This window comes from Prunus dulcis, chromosome 1 (genome assembly GCF_902201215.1).
Source record: "Prunus dulcis chromosome 1, ALMONDv2, whole genome shotgun sequence".
In the NCBI taxonomy this organism is placed as follows: domain Eukaryota; kingdom Viridiplantae; phylum Streptophyta; class Magnoliopsida; order Rosales; family Rosaceae; genus Prunus; species Prunus dulcis.
In genome coordinates, this window is record NC_047650.1 from 21,141,795 (window position 1) to 21,160,155 (window position 18,361).

General features: G+C 36.7%; 2 protein-coding genes and 1 long non-coding RNA gene across 8 annotated transcripts; 1 reads left to right on the top strand and 2 right to left on the bottom strand.

Moving 5' to 3' along the window:
* The first annotated feature begins 3,756 nt into the window (after positions 1-3,756).
* On the top strand, positions 3,757-6,097 carry LOC117623582. Of its 2 annotated transcripts, XR_004585154.1 has the most exons (3): positions 3,757-3,956; positions 4,882-4,947; positions 5,058-6,097. It is a non-coding gene; the product is annotated as an uncharacterized LOC117623582 (long non-coding RNA). The 2 variants fall into 2 exon arrangements; XR_004585153.1 differs by having other exon boundaries at positions 4,882-5,387.
* LOC117623575 (uncharacterized protein At3g27210-like) lies at positions 4,708-5,792 on the bottom strand. The gene is made up of 3 exons (XM_034354617.1): positions 5,603-5,792; positions 5,323-5,400; positions 4,708-5,227 (listed from the first exon to the last, which is right to left on the bottom strand). Exons 1-3 carry the CDS (start codon positions 5,766-5,768, stop codon positions 4,878-4,880), a joined length of 594 nt encoding a protein of 197 aa, XP_034210508.1. The 5' UTR covers positions 5,769-5,792; the 3' UTR covers positions 4,708-4,877.
* A 9-nt stretch (positions 6,098-6,106) lies between the features above and the next one.
* LOC117623548 (pre-mRNA-splicing factor ATP-dependent RNA helicase DEAH7) lies at positions 6,107-15,260 on the bottom strand. 5 transcript variants are annotated; one of them, XM_034354594.1, is made up of 19 exons: positions 15,003-15,260; positions 14,728-14,874; positions 14,526-14,565; positions 14,279-14,417; positions 13,477-13,698; positions 12,938-13,014; positions 11,989-12,274; positions 11,506-11,679; positions 11,231-11,376; positions 11,029-11,126; positions 10,524-10,635; positions 9,842-10,019; positions 9,497-9,726; positions 9,238-9,414; positions 8,750-8,821; positions 8,451-8,627; positions 8,155-8,216; positions 7,897-8,049; positions 6,107-7,813 (listed from the first exon to the last, which is right to left on the bottom strand). In XM_034354594.1, exons 3-19 carry the CDS (start codon positions 14,529-14,531, stop codon positions 6,214-6,216), a joined length of 3,909 nt encoding a protein of 1,302 aa, XP_034210485.1. In that variant the 5' UTR covers positions 14,532-14,565; positions 14,728-14,874; positions 15,003-15,260; the 3' UTR covers positions 6,107-6,213. The 5 variants fall into 5 exon arrangements, with proteins under 5 accessions (XP_034210485.1, XP_034210494.1, XP_034210461.1 ...); XM_034354603.1 differs by having other exon boundaries at positions 14,728-14,894; XM_034354570.1 differs by having other exon boundaries at positions 14,728-14,908.
* Between the last annotated feature and the right edge of the window lie 3,101 nt (positions 15,261-18,361).

Sequence of the window (18,361 nt, forward strand, 5' to 3'; positions counted from 1 at the left end):
CCGAAAGATGTTGATATTGAAAGTTATACTTGGGTGTTCATAATAAAAGGGAATATGACCACTTTGTATGACACAATGTTTCTGGCAGAAACAAGGAATGTTGGGTTTTTCCATATTTATAGATTCAATTGTGCCCCCTTACTACACATTTACGAAGACCAACATGTTATCTTTAAGGGTTATTAATTGCACGGAGCATATTGCCAGAAGCGATTCCCTAAAAGATGTATAAATAGATGGGTTAAAGCTATATAATGTGTCATAAAGTATAATCCCTTAAATAAAATCCTTAAAAGGATTGAAATTGCATTAAGTAAGTCCTGAAGGACATGTGCCTGAAGCACAAAACTTGTACTCAATTCTAAATACGCATAAATTGCCTCAGTGAGTACATTGATTATAATGTGTTTGCAACACATTAAAACTCCTAAAGAGTTCAAGAAATATTTGTCTAGACCTGAAGATCGAGCGTTATGCCAACGAGATTTTTGCTTATACTAAGAAAGTATTGAAGCATTTTTATGTGGGTTAACTATTTGGCACTTAGATATTTTTCCATAAGTAAACTGGACTAGACATTGTATTTTCCAGATAGAGCTCAGTTCCATCACCACCATTTTGGGATGATGTGAGGCATATTTGATGCTATCTTCGCATAACACCATATACGAGCATATTCTTTTCAAGTAAACTTACAAATAGCCCTTATTTTGTGGGATACGCGGACTCTAGAAATTTCTATGGTCGCTTACTGGAAAAAGCTAGTCATGAAGATTTCAGGGGGAGATATTCTTCAGGGAGAGCATCCAACAATATTACAAGATTGACTCACAGAAGCAGTGTCAACTATGATATTCAGAAAGATGATCAACATTATGGCTTAAAGATGTTTTGCCAAGCATCAGGGGGAGCGTGCTGTCAATAAAGACATTCACACACTGTACTCTTTTTCTTTCATCCAAGTTTTTATCCCACTAGATTTTTCCTTGCAAGGTTTTAACGAGGCAGTGTCACACGCAATATACACAGAATTTTATGTTACACATAGTTATGTACTCTTTTTCCCTTCAACCAGTTTTTTGTCCCACTGGATTTTTACTGGCAAGGTTTTTAACGAGGCATATTCCATACATGATGGTCTCCAAGGGGGAGTGTTATAAAATGATGAAAGTGGAGCTCATATGTCGGAAGGATATTTCCCTGCACCTTCATATACTTTCATTTCCTAGCCAAAGCCTTTGCCTATAAAATAGGGCATACTCCTCATTTGTGATCGACTGAAAATGACTGAATGAAAACATCAGTTCCTATAATTTCTCTATCTAAATTCTCTCTTCAATTCCTTTAGTTTTATAACACATAGGTTTCTTGAGACAAAAATAATAATAATTGCACGTATACGCATTTTTATTGCATGCTATCTCTCATTTGGAGAAAATTGTCTCTATTACTACTTGGGTACAATTACGTATCTCTTTCTCATCATGACTCATGAGACTAGTTATGTGACAAGAAAAGTAAGATTATATTTAACATAACCAAGTTACACTTTGAGACTTTATCTTGTAATTAGCGTGCACATGTCTTAATATGCACGGGTCGGCCAAATCCATGGAAGGATAAGGAGGGAGGGGCAACAAATTGAATCTCCATTAATTTATTTAATTATGGGAAATACCGCTCAATGCCACTCACATCCAAACTTAATCTACAAATACCACCTTTACTCATACATTTTGCAAATACAACCTATAAATACTTACTTATTGCCCACATAACATTTTTTCTTAGTTTTTGTTTTCTCTCTCAACTCTCTCTCGCGCAGTTCTCTTCCTCTGCTAGCTCTCTCTGTGGTTCGCTTCGCGAAACCCATCTCATCCTCTTATCTCTCTGTTATGAATCGTGAAACCCCCATCCTCTAGATCTCTCTTTCGAATTGCCTAAGGTCCCATCTGCTTGCAACCTCGAAGCTCATCTCCTTTGCCGACCTCCAATTGGCTGTCTTCTAGGTCTCTCATTGTTGATAGCTTTGGTTTCTTGCATTTAGTCTTAATGGTCATTTTCATAATCTTTGTGGGTTTCTCTAAAATTGGTTTTATTTTGATTGCTCTGAGTTATGTGTTTTGAATCTTCATGCTCATCAATTTGGGTTTTTACTAAATGGATTTAGATTGCTCTGAATCTTGAAACTTTGGATTTTCCATTTGATGTAGTATATTTGTATTGTCTGATTATGATGATTAGGTAGTGTAGGGCTTCTTCTTTTAAAAAAGTGTTTAGGAGCTTTTTAAAGTTTTATCAAAAATAGCTAAAATTTACCCCCCATTTTTATAAATATCAGTTTTTATAAAAACTTTCACATATAGCAGAAAACCCACTTCAATAGACCAAATTACCCTCAGAATTAAAAAAAACATTTGCAATTCTTTTTCTCTGTACCTTAAGTTGCTGAAGTTTGAAATTTAGATTACTCCCCGTAACCAATCCAAATCAAATTAGCTCACTATGACGATAATGAAAACTTCGCATGAGGATCGCCAATCCATCAACACATCCATGGTCCCCAACACCAAGCTTTGTACAACAACATGACTTCCTCAGTTCACACAAAGATTTTAACAAACCAACCCTCAACAAGTTTTTGCCTCAAAGTTTATTAGATTCACTTTTGCAATCCACCCAGTTTCCAAAGATTATGAAATCCCCATTATTTATCTATATTTCATCAGAAAATATGAGTATTTATTTCCTCATGTCTCCAAAAGTTAATTCCTTAACAACGTAGACCACTTCTGTTGAAACCCATCTTGTAATGAGTAGTAAATTAGTTGCATAATGAGTCAAAATCTCCATATATTTTGAAAAGAAAAAAGTTGTTGAAAATCAACAATTACACCAAAGAAAGAAATCGTCAGTGGAGACTGGACCCATCAAATTTGTTAGTTTTTTTTTTTTTTTTTTTTTTTTTGGATGCGTCAAATTTTTTAGTTTTCAATATGAATACATATGATTATATTGCAGCCCGTATGATTTACTGTAATAGTTTTTTTTTTTTTTGGGGTATTTTTTGTTCATCTTAGTTTTTTTTTTTTTTTTTTTCTTTCTATGGTTGAGGGCGGCTGAACCCATCATAGTTTTCTGTCCTTCTGCCGCAAGTCTCAAACAGAGTTTTGCTTTTTAGGTTTAAGTAGGTTTTAGTTCTAAGGGCATTTGAGTCTTTTTAGGTGACTTTTTGACTACTTTTGAAAGTTTTTATAGAAACTGACATTTATGAAAATGAAGAGTAAATTTTGGCTTTTTTTGATAATAAAACTCAGCTTTTTAATCTTGTTCTTCTCAGCTATATCATTTTTTAGTCGAAATTTGCCAATTGTATTTTTAGTCTAAATATATAATTGCACATATACGCATTTCGATTGCATGCTATCTCCTTGGGTACAATTACATATCCCTTTCTCGTCATGACTCATGAGACTAGTTATGTGACAAGAAAAATAAGATTATATTTAAGTAACCAAGTTACACTTGAGACATTATTTTATAATTAGTGTGCACATGTCTGAATATACACGGGCCGCCCAAATCCTTGGAAGGATGATGAGGGGCAACAAATTGAATCTCCACTGATCTATTTAATAATGGGAAATACCGCTCAATGCTACTCACATCCAAATTTAATCTGCAAATACCACATTTACCTACACATTTTGCAAATACAACCTATAAATACTTACTTATTGCCTACATAGTTCTCTCTCTCTCTCTCTCTCTCTCTCTCTCTCTCATTCTCTTCCTTTCTCAGCTCTCTTTATCAGTCGCTTCACGAAACCCACCTTATCCTCTCATCTGAATCACGAAACCCCCTCAACCCCATCTTCTATGTCTTTCTTCAGAATTGCCTAAGTTCGCAGCTACTTGCAACCTCGAAGCTTAACTCCATCGCCAACCTCCAATAGGTTGTCTTCTAAGTCTCTGTTGATTGCTTTGGTTTCTTGCATTTAGTCTTGATGGTCATTTTCTTAATCTCTATGGGTTTATCTGAAATTGGTTTTATTTTGATTGCTCTGGGTTATGTGTTTTGAATCTTCATGCTCATCCATTTGGGTTTTTACCAAATAGATTTAGATTGTTCTAGATATGTGAATCTTGAAACTTGGAATTTTTCATTTGATGTAGTACATTTGTATTGTCTGATTATGATGATTATGTAGTGTAGGGCTTCTTCTTTTAAAAAAGTGTTTGGGAGCTTTTTAATCTTGTTCTCAAAAAGAAACATTTCTAAATCCGTCACTATTAACATGATACATATTTCAATTTTACTTACTTTTTTTTCTCAACTCTCAACTATTTTGAGAAACTGTGGACACACCACATTATTATATTAAAAAGTTAGGAAAGAATATATGGAATAAATAGCATTGTCCATATCAACATAAGAATGCCATGCAAGTTGGGAACAAAAAGTTCGAAAAAAATAGAGATGGACTAATCGCATTGACCAAGTACAACGTTCAGGTGAGTTCGTTTATTGTAATCATTGTGAAAGATCAAACGTTAATCCTAATTAAGTTTCATTGTGATTGGTTGAACATATTACCATGTCGAAATTTGTTGTGCACTAAGTGTTTGAATCTATTGCTTTCTTTTCCTATGAGTCAAAAATCCGAGAGCTTCATAGACCAAAAGTGTCACAAGAAGCAATGATATAGTATAAAGCATCAGAATTTGTACTATTTTACAGATGTTCTTAATAAATACAATACAACTCACACATAAACACATTTATATAGATTGTTTCAGAATTACAATTCAGCCACCAAGACGAAAATAACTAAGCAATAAAAGGAAAATTTTGACATCCTGGATTTCTTTGTCACTCAGCGTTTCTTCCTCTCACTGAAGCTTAGGCTCCGCACCAACTTTGGCAGGCAGCATTGTGCAAACTGTGTATTTTTTCTAGTCCTGGGTTCGGAATTTGCGTTTGAAATCGCCACAGTTCTGAAAACTATATCTGCTACAGATTCATATGGGGTTTTGTTTGCTGAATTTTGTGGCAGGTGAAAAATAGAAGATTCTGCTTCGGACTCATAATGTAAATCTTGATGGCCAGCCTCATCATTGAAGCTTTCATGAAACAATTCAATCAGTTGCTTTTTCACATCAGTTGCAGGGGATTTTATGGGGCTGCTTTGGTGGATTGGAGTATTGGTGCTGGATGGGGTAAGATCTGCAACAAAATGAAAAATCTAAAGTTCCAGCATCATATTTGTTTAGGACATTAGAAGAAATTTGGTGTGACAAATTTAAGTTGATATATCTTACCACCATTGACACTGAAGAAATCTTCACAATCAGATTCTAACCTGGGGTCAGAAGAAAATTGCATATCCTCTTTGCCATCTACAGAGTAGCAAGCATGCACAGATTGCTTACAAAACGAGAAACTCAAACAAAATCGAAATTTTCCAGCTACCAAAGTAGTGACATTTAACAGGACCATGAACAATTTAATCATTGAAAGGCTATAGTTAGTTAGTACTAATATATGTGTAAATCAATTAATAAACCATGAATTTAGAAACCCAAGTGGGTAGAATTATACTTATTAGTTCTCGTAAACTGCTTGCACCGGGCATCACGGTACGAATTGTGTTTTCTTGAATAGGCCGTTCAGTGAGGATGCATCCTGTCCTAGAAAAGCTTGAGCATTTGAGTTGTGACTTAGGGGAAGAGTCTTGGGTTTTACGAACCGAACCACAATTTCCCATCTCTTGAAAAAGAAAAACTCACACTTTTTCTTCACAGAAATTCATCTTCGGTTCGCTGCATTGATACGGACAAGAAGATCCTAAGGGGTTTTAGTTGGTTGGCTTTTTGTACATTACGGAAGTAAAGGTTTTGGCTCAACTAGAATCTGGTGGACAAGTTGAACGGTCTTGGAAGCTAAGCATTGGCTATGGCAGTGGTTGGTTCCCTTCCCACTCTGTAAAATCGTTGGGATTTGGAGCACCGGTCGCTTTCAATCAAAGAAAGCATTATTTACTTGTACGCCATATCAAGTTGTATCCGAAATCGGAAAATATGCTCTTTATTTACAGATCTGGGATGAAAAAAGACAATTTTTTTAAATCAATTTTTTTTTTGTTAACAAATAACAAAACTGCTTTCCACCAGAAAACTAGTACTGAATCATATATACTATACAATTTACATTTACAAGCCAAGTTTCTTTGGCCTCAAATATGTGGAAGAGCCCTTGTGCAAACCCGGCGTTGAGACTTGCTGCTGCTGCTTGGATCTCTTTTCTTTCTCCTTCCGTTTGTTTTCTTTCTCCTCCTCTGCTTGAGTCTTCCTCAGGTTCTCCATTTCCTCCTCCATCGCTGTTTTCTCCTCCTTTTGTCTCTTCTTGTGCTCCAACATTGAAGTATCCGAATCCTTTACAGAGAAGAACATAGGCCCCAACTCAGCCAACCACTGTGGTTCCACTGCTGTGGCACACTGCATGTACTCCTTTGCCGTCAAAATCAATTCATGATAAACGAGATAATCCGGAGTGCACCCCATACCATATAGAGCACTGCTCGGATGTAAATGGCAAGGCATCCCGGTCCGGCAATTCACATACTCCCCGACTCCCTTCAATCTTGCAGAATTGTGAAAGTACGCAGAGCAAATAGCTTTTCTCACATTATCTGTATCAGGCCAGCAGGATGTTAAAGGGACTTTCAGTGTCTTCAGGATCTCTAGCAGCTGGGACCTCACCTCTCTAGCCTTTCGTAACCCTTTAACATGCAAAAAATGATCACCGCACCAATCCCCACGATACTGATGTTGTTTCCACTGCTGGTAGACATTATACAGTGTCAAGTGATCGGACTCTGGAATGGAGAATTTCTCACGTGCAGCATCACTCTCTTCTGCCCTATCCTTAGGCCTAAAGAATACGGACGGCACCGAAAGCATGGACACAATTGTCAAAACCTCATCCAAGCATCCTAGCTCTTCCCCCATCAATAGCATCTTAGCAAGTGGGGGGTCCAATGGGAACTCCACCATTTTCCAGCCCAGATCAGTTAAGCCCCCGACATTGTTAAGAGCGCCTAAGACCCACAGCTGGTACATAGAATTGAGAATGTTGTCCTGTGGAGGTGGGTCCATGAAATCGAAATCTAGCAGGTTCTCGACCTTAAGACTCTTGAGCAACAACACCACATTACCAAGGTTAGTCCTCTGAATCTCTGGCACAGGACTGGGCAGCATTTCATTTAGATATGCATTCTCTGTGTACAACCGATAGCATGTTCCAGGCCCAGTTCTACCAGCACGCCCAGCACGCTGATCCGCAGCAGCACGACTAACAGGAAACACTTGAAGAGCATCCATACCCATTCGAGGGTTGTATACTTTCATTTTACCATACCCAGTGTCAATAACGTAAAATATTCCATCCACAGTCAACGAAGTCTCAGCGATGTTGGTTGCTACAATGCACTTGCGAGCACCATCCTCAGCTTTTTGGAATATCTTTGCTTGCAAGTCAGCAGGCAACTGGGAATATATGGGGAGTATCAAGAGTTTTGGCACCCCTTTCTTGGAGGATGAAATAAGTTGTTCCATACGCTCAGCAAGTGCATAACAGGCTGCCTCAATCTCATCTTGGCCTGTCATGAAGATGAGAATGTCACCTGGAGGGCTGGTGATGTGAATAGTCATGGCCTGCTTCACTGCACCTTCAACATAATCTTCGCACGGGGTTTTGCTGTACAAGATATTAACAGGAAATGTTCTCCCAGGAATGTGAAAAATTGGTACGCTGCAACAAAATAGTCAAATTGAGCAAGCTGAGCAAGCAGATGCAAAAATGATGACATATGAGTAAAAAGAATTAAAGATTACCTTCCAAAGAAATTTGAAAATTTCTGAGCATTTAGAGTTGCAGATGTCACAATGAGCTTAAAATCACGACGTTGGGCCACCACTTTTTTCAAAATCCCAAACAGCACATCCGTGTTGAGTGACCTTTCATGGGCTTCGTCCATCACAACTACACTGCAAAAGCAAAAAAGACTTGACAGTAAATGATTTTGTATTAAATGTAAATAACCAGTTCAATTCATAGATAAAGGACTTTTCAAACTCTGCAACTTCTCATACCGGTACTTGTCAAGGTCAGAATCTCTGAGCGTTTCACGCAGAAGTACTCCATCAGTCATGTACTGCAAGATTGGAAAACAAAGATTTAACGTATAATAATATAAAGGTGAAAACCATCTGTAATCTTTAATTCTCTATAAACTAAATCTGTGCCTTGAAAGATAAAAATAAATTAGGAAAAATGAGATCCAGAACAGTAGCCAAGTTGGAGAAAAAAAGATCATAAAAATAATAAATACCCATGGGGAAGAGTCAGGACAGCCAGTACAGTTTTAAGGAGAAAACAAAAGAGTTACCTTTATTACGGTATTTGGCCCAGTCACATCCTCAAAACGAATAGCATAGCCAACTTTATCACCAAGCTCCGTCTCCATCTCTTCACTAACTCTTTTTGCAACGCTCATGGCTGCCACACGCCTTGGTTGGGTGCAACCCACTATACCGTTTACTGTGTACCCATCTTCGTGAAGATACTGACAACATAATCCACATAATGAACGCCAGATAATGAGGTACACCATACATATACATCCAGTCTTATAAATATCACAAATTTGGGAGAAAGTATTTGATGATAGGATATGAATAAAGGTACCTGTGTCAGTTGAGTTGTCTTTCCAGAACCAGTTTCTCCAACAACAACAATAACCTGGTTTTCTCGAATCACCTATCAAATGGATATTTAATAAGGGTTAGTATAGCACAACATTTAGATATATAAATGGGCATAACCAAGTGGAAAGAAAAAAAACACTCCAAGTCTATTTCCAAAAAACATTTTGAGTAAAAGGTACTGATTAATTTTTCCTTCAATTAAATCAATTATCATAGATTTGAGTGCAATCAAATTGTTGCCGAAATGTACCCACCAATGAAGACAATAAAAGTCAGACGATTAAAGCCCTTCATCTTATTCTTTAAACCACTCAACAAAAGATCAGCATCACAAATTCAAGCTAATTAATAATGATAGTTCGGTTTTTCAATTTTGAAGGGGTCTGTTCCTGGAATGGACAGATCTGCTAGGTATTACTTCTTTCAAAAGCAAACAATGCATTACACACAAATGGATAAATATCACACCTGCAATAACTCATCCCGCACAGAAAATATGGGCAAATATTGTCGTTGCTGTGAGAGTGTTTTTGACAATGCAAAATCACTCACAGCCTCCCCACTCTTCATATGTTGTGCAAACTTGGCATCTTCTTTGAAATCAATTTCACCATCTTCACCTACTGCAGCAGTATCTGCGTCAATCTAGCATAAAAAATGAAAGGGTTAGTCCCAAACCTGCAAAGTGCAAAGCAAAAATCGGAACTTCCTCTCTTAAGTTCAATACCTGCTCTGCCGATTTCTCAACACCAAGAATATCACCAAGTTTGGAACCTGCAAGCTCCCAGAAACGCTGACGTGACTTGTTCATACTTTGCTTCTCATGGATTTCCCTAACCAGAGTAGACCCTTTGCGTGAAATTATGGCCATATCTGATGTGGGATCCTTTATAGGCATTATGGGCTCTGCTTGCTTAGTATAAACAACCCGGCCGTCCAGGAAAGGAGGCTTTGTGTCTGTGATAATAGTAGTAGATATTATAGTACACTCAGATTTCAATCTTCCATGCACAAACACCAAAAAGCATATATTTCATCAATTTAGTGATATGGCTAGTTTACCATTTCTTACCATGTACAAGAAGAATAACTTTCCGCTCTTCTTCATCGTCGAACTCAGTCTGCACCTCGGTACCTCTAACAGCACCAGATCTCAAAAGTTGACGATCCTCCCACTGAGCATTATCAGCAGTGCGTTGAGACAACTTTTTGCTCTGAGCAAGAGACATCTTAGTTCCATCTTTTCGAACCTAAAAAGGAAATCAAAATATTTAGTGAAGGTGACAGAAATACAAACATAGCCGGTACAGTAGACCAATATATTATCTGAATTAACATAATAAATAATATATAAAAAATTGTTAGGCACTATACAAGGTCACTTGAACTCAGACAGATAAAAAGCATAAAGATGCCTGAAAACATTTTAAAGTACAATTGATGTTGGATTATTAATCATATCTACTAATGTTACCAAATAAATGTTGTGACTTCAATGATTGCTTTTTGTCTTTGACTTTATATGTCAACCTCTCGAGTTTACATTCTCAACCAACATGATAATCACTTACTACTAGCCCCCTCCACCATAAGAAGCCATCAAAATTAGAAGAATAAAGAAGAAACTTTCAGTCCTTTGGTCAACTCTCTTATTACTAATAAGAGCAATCTGTAATACTTATTCATCAACCAAAATATAGTTCAGATAGAACTCTGTAAATTAAAGAACAATAACAAGAAAACAATGGACATACCAGCCTTTTTGCCAACTCTGCTTCCTTCTTTTGATATGAAGCATCATTTCCATAAAATAAGGATGAGTCATCAGTCGTATCAAACATTGTGTTTCCTTCTTCTCTATCGTACCTATATAACAAGATTATATGGGTTAAATGAAGACCACAACTCAACTTTACTACTAAATCATAACATGAGGTCCACAAGGGCAACCCATACATGAATATATAAGTCATTGACCAGTGACAAAACTTTTCTAGAAATAGCTACTACTTAAGAGATGGCATCAGATAGTAGAATAGTCCTGAAAATAACAATATTAAGATGTTTAACTGCACAAAAGAATCGTGAAATTTTGTACAAATGACGTTCACAGATTAGCTCAATCAAGGCAACAAAACAATGTTCACAGATTGGTGTCTTCAGGGCGTTACTTTTTTTCCCAGGAAACAACCATCAAATTTGGTAATCCCCTACACTTGTTTTTTAGAACATAAAGAACTTATCTATATTTTTAATTACCATGCACGGTCAGAATTGTATTCCATCTCTATACGCATGCTTTCACTAATCTCATATTTGTGTTCTTCAGCCGAATCAGTGTTATCTGCTTCTGCATCCTGCAGACAAGACATTCATCATTGACACAGCCAAAACAGGCAAAAGATCTTATACCTAAATCTCCAAAATTAACCACAAAAAGATATTTATAAAAACAATATACCTCAAATGATTGTGAACTTTCTGAAGAAAAAGTAAGTTCATGGGACCTCGCACCATGTTTCAAACTTGAAGATTTGACTGAGTATCCAGAAGCACATATTGGGGCAGGAGAGGGAGAGATGTGATCCCAGGGAGAAGCAGCAGAACCTGTTGTAATTGTAATCAAGTTACATCCAAATATCAAGATAAAATGAAATCCAAGCCACCACCATCATAAATAATAAATAAAAAGCTAATTTGGTCCCCGCAAGTAAGCTCCATGTCTATATAACATACCAGAAGAATGAGGTGTGTAGCCACCCAACCATGGGGAAACTAGTCGTGCATCAGGTGAGGCACCAAGTAGCATAGGTGATGGTGACGGTTGATGGCGCCTACTGGTATTAGAGTAGCTGTCACGTCGTGGTGACTCCTCCCATTCCCATCTCCCGTCATCCCAGTCAGATCTGCCTGCAACATTTGCAAAATATGGCATTAGAGACAACAATATCCATGTAGTTTTTGAACATTACTTAGACTATACCTAATAGAAGTTATTCACAAATGTATTTATGAAAAAGAATTAGATATATGCATATGGTATCTTGTTATGCTACAGTTCCAAAAATGAGAATCAGGAACCCATTTACAAGCTCAAAGTGTAGGTTCCTTGAAAGGAACACCAGCATAACAGTTTTCAGAACATAACTGAGAAGAATAAATATTTATAAATTAATAAAAAAAGCAATTAACAAAAGGAAAGAAAAACACACTACATACCAGGTGTCCTCTTTGAATCTTCATATCTACGCTGCTTTCTTCCATATTCTCCACCATATTCTTGCTCATATCGGCCACCTTCCCTTCGACGATAATAATCCTTACCATTACCATATCTTTGTCTCTCACTCCTGTTACCATCTTGGTACTCTCTTCTCTCGCTACCACGGTCCTCCCTTTCATACCTACCATTGTCATCTCTTCTCTCACTACCACGATCATCCCTGTCATACTTAGGAGTCCGAGACCTAACACTGTGTGAACTTCCACTAGGTGTGGCCAAAACCTTCAATTCAGAGGCATGGTAAGAAGCACGTCATAATTTATTTAAACAAAATAAGCAACAGAGGAAAAATACATGTCCTAACTGTAAAATTCTAACATAAACATACCAAGCAAACAACAGAGTGAAGCATAAAATAGATAAAGTATATAATCAAATGGACCAATCAAAAGCCTTTTAAGTTCTCATTCAAAAATCCATAACTTTTCCCAATATAAATCTGGTATGGACCTTCAGAGATAGGCACATGTCGACAATGTCAAAACTAATAACCAAATCACCAAGGGGTTATTGGAACCAAGAGGTGAGGTTATATGTACCATGTATCACTAAAGGTCTTTGACCCAAAGTGAAACATAGTATTAGTTGTACAATAAGTTAAATACTAAATGCTCTTGCCTGATACATATTTCTCCTTCATTTTCCTAAGTGTTTAGCGCTATAGTGCAAGTACTAACCATATAATCGTGGTTCTTAACATATAGAGCATGAAAAGGCTGCTTCGAAGTCAGTCCGCACACAACTCGACAATGCTTTCAAACCATGTAATTACTTTAATAAATATACATCACAATCACTCGTGAACTATTTCCCAATCTAAACAACAAACATAAAACATAAATGAATGCAACAGAGAGACAAAGATGGCGACAGAAGTATGCTTACATCTGCCCGCAGATGTTCCCTAGAGTGACGAGTCCCGTACATATAATCAACTTGTCCTTCCTCTGTTACAGTACTTTCTGCAACCACAAAGATTACAAGGTGTCTTTAAGTAAAGAAACATTTACTTAAAGAAAAGCATTACTAACAGTCTAATATGGATCAAGAAGATAACTTGAGAACACGTTAAACCCATTTGTAACAGTCACATACAGTTTGCATAATAAGAGAATACCTGAGCCTCTGATACTATTGTCTGACAAACATAAGAATGTGAATAATTTTACATATAATCATATTCATACGAGATGTAGGAAAAACATGAGCATCAGACATGAGATTATTGCAAATTGTAAAATGGTTCATATAGCTATTGAATTAGAATAATTAGATGGAATCAATTAGTATCACAGCATACCCAAATTGTAGATATTACTGTGAAATCCACTGTTCAATTTCCATACAGACATGATATCATTGCAAATTGTAAAGTGGTTCACCTAGTTATCAAATTAGGTAGAACAGAATAAACCCAAAGGTACCTGTACGCGGTGTCTCACTCCCAGATATTTCACGATATCGCCTCCTAGAGTGACTTTGTATAGCAGGGGATGCATCACTCCCTTTTTCATCTGTATTTACAGACTCTGATTGTTCCTCTTCCTCTATTGATGACACAACAGATACAACTCTTTCTCTTGGGGTCTTGAATCCACCATCAACCTTAGACCCTTCCCGTTTTGCAATAGCAAGGACATCTAACCCTGTTACATCTTAAATCAGAATTTGAAGAAAGGCCACTAGCTTTCTGTTTATGCGTGTAAGAATACTAGCACTTGCATTGGAGGGAGAGGGCACTGATTCCACAACTTTCACAAATATAATGAAATACAGAACAAGGATAGAAACCCAAGAGCTCTTTGGGTTCAACGTAAAACCTAGTCAAGTAAAAATTAGGACAATACTCCTACCAAAAGTACTGAACATCTTTCATTAATTCATGACATCTTTAAAAAAAAAAAAAATCAAGAAACAGGAACCTTGAAAGATAAATGCAGCATATACCAAAATAAGGCAATTCGTAGCACTACAAGTCTTCAAGAACTTTAACAGCATGCATGCACGAAGCAATGACAGTAGCAAAACTGAGAGCAATTTGACAATAATGTTGCATCAAAATGTAATGGCTAGGGTGGGGAGGCCTATAACTCTCCTCCTATTAAGTATTAACACGCGCTAAGTCTTTGTAATCGGTTCGTCTAATTTTCAGGTGGGTTTGGTCAATTCCTCTGACATGATAAGTATCCAATATTAAAATTGAAAATTGTTAAACATAAATCTTACCTAAGAGAGATTTCCTCTCTGGAGGTCTAAAAACGACCCTATCCTTTCCAGGAACAAATAATCCCCCAGCGTTGTTCACCTCAGGTTCCAACGTCACTGTTGTTTTGTCCAGGTCAATAGGTTCAGCATTTGCTCGTCCCTATACATCACAAAGAATAACATCAAAAAATTTAAGAACCCATCAGTGAAAGAAATGCCAGTTACTTATTAAACTCTACTTTCTAGCCAAGTCGAATAGGATACTAACCTCCATGATAATCACCAAAACCGCCTAAAAATGAAGGCACCTGCAGATACATATAGTGAGAGTGAAATCAGAAACAAATTTCAAGAGCATGTAGTTGTAAGGTACCTAAACAAAATTGTGCTTACTCAAATCTCTGGTCCAATGGTCTGTTGCACGGACACGAGAAGTTAACGTGAGTTAAGATTTAAAAACAAAAAAGAACCTGTTGGGTGGAGCAGATGCAGAACTTTCAGTGGAGAAGAAGAGGCTGGGCCCGTACCCTTTCGAAAATTCTTTCTTCTTTCTTTCTTCTTCTAGTTCGGGAACTTGGTTCTTCGAGTTGGTGCCGCCGTGTGTTTAATAGGGAAACCTACCGAATTCAAAGAGAATCTAATTTGGAAACCCTAGAAAAAAATTCAGCTTCAAATTTGGACGCCTTGAATCGAATTATTTCCTAATTGAAGATTTAGAAGAGAGAGGGGAGGCGTACGTACGTACCTGTGGAAGAAGGCCGGCGAAAGAGAGTGGTGTGTTAGTATTGGAGGGTCTCTTGGCTTCAATCGGTAGTTTCACAGAAAATTAAAAATAAAAATGGCGGTGATTTTCGACCGTGGGGACTATAATTACTCAACCGGCGAGATGTGGGTTTCCGGTTCTAGTACAGAAATTCGGGTTCGCATTTCAGCCCGGAGTTTTCCCGAAGATCTACGTCTCCAAAGAGATCTGGGCCCTTTTATTTTTTTTCTTCTGTTTTTGGTCAAGGTAATTCATTCCATCAAGGCCTGGTTTATGAGAAAAGAGACTTGGATATGGTAAATTAATTACTTTCTTATATTTGGTAAGTTTAGGTATAGCAAATCGTTGCCTAGCCCATGGAAAAGTAGAGGGGAAAGTGAAGTCATCATCCTAACTTAGATTTTGTTTTCCCTCCTTACGGGAAAGTTTGGAGAAATGAACCAATATTGACAGTCCTGATCTCTTAGACTACAGGGGTCCAAAAAATTTGTGGTCACTCACCATTGGATGTAAATTCATCGGTTCACTCACTCTTGCACTCCTTTTAAAAAACTTTTTTGAACCATTAAATTTACATCCAACGGTGGGTGACAACAAATCTCTTAGACTCCTGTGGTCCAAGAAATCGGGACTGCCAACATTAAATACATATTTTTCATAACTATTTTGTCCCCGTTAACAATTTAGAATTACAATATATCATTAAATGCATTCTTTTTTTACTTTATTTAATATGGGTATAATTGAAAATTTATACAAACTTTGTTTTCCATTTCTACTTAAAACAAACATAGGAAAGGAAATAAAGTGCTATCTCCCGGTCACTTTCCCAGCATTACCAAATGTGATAAAGGAATCTTTCATTTCCCATCCCTTGGGAAATGACATGGGAAATGATTTCCCCTCAAATTCATTTCATGAACCACACATGGCCTAAGGGCATGTTTAGGTATCAGTCATGGGTATGAGTGGGAAGTGAATGATTTCCATTCCTAACTTACCCTGTGTTTACTTGCAATCAGGAATGAAAAAATAAGTGGGCCCCATCTTAAAATCCGTAATCACATCCCCTCATAACTAGGTATCAGATCAACTAGGGGGAGTAGTCGATACGATTCTCATTCTTGTTTTCTCTTAGTAACTTCCAAAAATACCATTACCACTTTACCATAATTCCAAAACACCCCAAACCCTAAAATAAAAATAAAAACTCTCGCCAAGAAGTTTCAAGACGCTTCAACCCTAAAAATAATAATAACCCATTTCCAAGAAGTTTTATGTATTTAATGTATGAAAATTATACATGTTATTATTATTTGATTGTTTACTAATTACGTATGTGACAGATATATATTTATTGAAGTTTATTTTTTCGTTTGAAATTGGCTTTGGACAAAGGTGTTATTAACATTATCATTGAACTTGGCTCTTGTTGTTCATCTTGTTCAGCATATTGATTCCTCATGTTTGCACCGCCTTACTGTTTTGCTGCAGGATTAGTTTGGTCTCCTTAGTCAATTTGAGAATTATATGTGCGCTGTGGTGAAAATATGTAGGGCATTTTAGTAATCAAATTAATTTGAATTCTGATTCATGAAAATTAGTCAACAATAACAATAGAAATCAACCCCATTCATTTGCTAATTCCATATGTTTAGTAAACAACTTAATGGGAATGATTCTTCCCATACCGATTCCTAAATTTTCTGATTCCTTACTTTTTCCATTACTGATACGTAAACATGCCCTAAGAAGAAAGGGATTACACTCATAGGTACAAGGCCTCAGCCCAACAGAAATAAAAAGAAGCCATATAAAGGAAAAACCCTAAACAAACATCTAGCCTAATACAAGGCATCAAACATGCACAGGGTTTCGACACGGATTCTAAAGTGAAATTTGGGTTGGTTTCTGTCAATTTGGTATTAGAGCATAACTAATTCAGTTAAGTTTACAATTAGAAATTTAATTACAACAAAGTAAACGCCTACAAAAGAGGGAAGAAGGAAATGTAGTAGATGGTGAAAGGCCATCCAGTGGTTGTCCGGTACTCGTCTACTGCCTGGGGGACGCAAAACAATGAAAGTGTGAGTGGACAGAAAATTAAATATTAACATAGTGAGAACATAATAACCCCACCATTTAAAATTATTAGCAAACAAGATATAATTCTATGCTATGTTTATAAAAGTAACTAATATTCGTACATAAGCATAATATATTAAACAAAAAAGTAAATCACTTATTTAAAATAAAAGAATTTCTCAATTATAAAACTTTCCACCCAGATGTGTCATGTATCCAATAGAAAATCCGTCAATTCAGTGAATCATCAATTCCAGGTATCACAATTGTGGCCACAATGTGTGATACATCTTCACAGAACTCAGGGGACACAAAGTCGACATGAGACGCAATCCTCGCAGCACATGGTTCAAGTGTCTCCGAGACTCATGAGGCATGGTCATACGCACGTAGACTTATCCAAAAGTAACCAAATTGTCCGAAGACAAACCACTTCTTGACAACAATTGAGATGTCCGAGAACATCATAAAATCCGAAGGCAACCAAAGGATATCTAGGTGGTTTTGAAAACATTTCCGAAACTTTTCTCAAATTCAATTTTTAAACCATTCTCAATTTACCGAACTAGTCTTACTTATCAATAATAACAATAATGATAATAATAATAATCATCATCATAATCATAATAATAATATAACTTTTTTTTAACCAGAACCAAATACTCCGAAAGAAAATATTATAAATAATCTGTCCATAAAGCATTTCATAAACCATCATAGTATGAAACATCAATATAAATAAATATTCACTCTCTGTGAGTCCAAGCTTACTTGACCATTCGAAGGTCCTTCCGATTGAGCATGTGAAGTCTGAGTGCCTAAGAAAGAACATAAACTTTGGTTAATGAAAATTCCACCTCAAGCCCTTAATCAAAACCAAATTCCCATAATTTACATAGTGTGTGCACAGTCCTCGAAAAGTTTGTTACCAGTTCCACAAAACCCCTTCAACAAGTTCCAAGAATTTCATTAAGTTTTGATAGTCCGACTTATCGAACCCGAAAATAAGCAATAGGAAAAATTTAGTAAAATACTCAATCAATCGAATTTAGCTAATCCGAGCATACCGTAGTGCTCGAGATGACGAGGGGTAAATTTTAGGGTGAAAATAGTTTGTCCACATTTGGCTGACACACCACCACTGACGGTGGGTGGCATGAGAAATTTCTGACAACTGGAAAATCTCCAAACTACCGATCAATTTTTATACCAACAGGTCAAACACACTTAGAGGAATGTTTTTAATTCTTAGACCC

Coding starts and splice junctions, on each gene's coding strand:
- LOC117623548 (XM_034354594.1), bottom strand. Junction 12,275..12,937: donor GGGAACATCTGCGGGCAGAT/GTAAGCATACTT, acceptor TCTGAATTGAAG/GTTTTGGCCACACCTAGTGG. Junction 8,217..8,450: donor GGCCAAATACCGTAATAAAG/GTAACTCTTTTG, acceptor CCAATCTTGCAG/TACATGACTGATGGAGTACT.
- LOC117623575 (XM_034354617.1), bottom strand. CDS start 5,768: ATGGGAAATTGTGGTTCGGTTCGTAAAACCCAAGACTCTTCCCCTAAG. Junction 5,401..5,602: donor CAGTTTACGAGAACTAATAA/GTATAATTCTAC, acceptor GCTACTCTGTAG/ATGGCAAAGAGGATATGCAA. Junction 5,228..5,322: donor TTTCTTCAGTGTCAATGGTG/GTAAGATATATC, acceptor ATTTTGTTGCAG/ATCTTACCCCATCCAGCACC.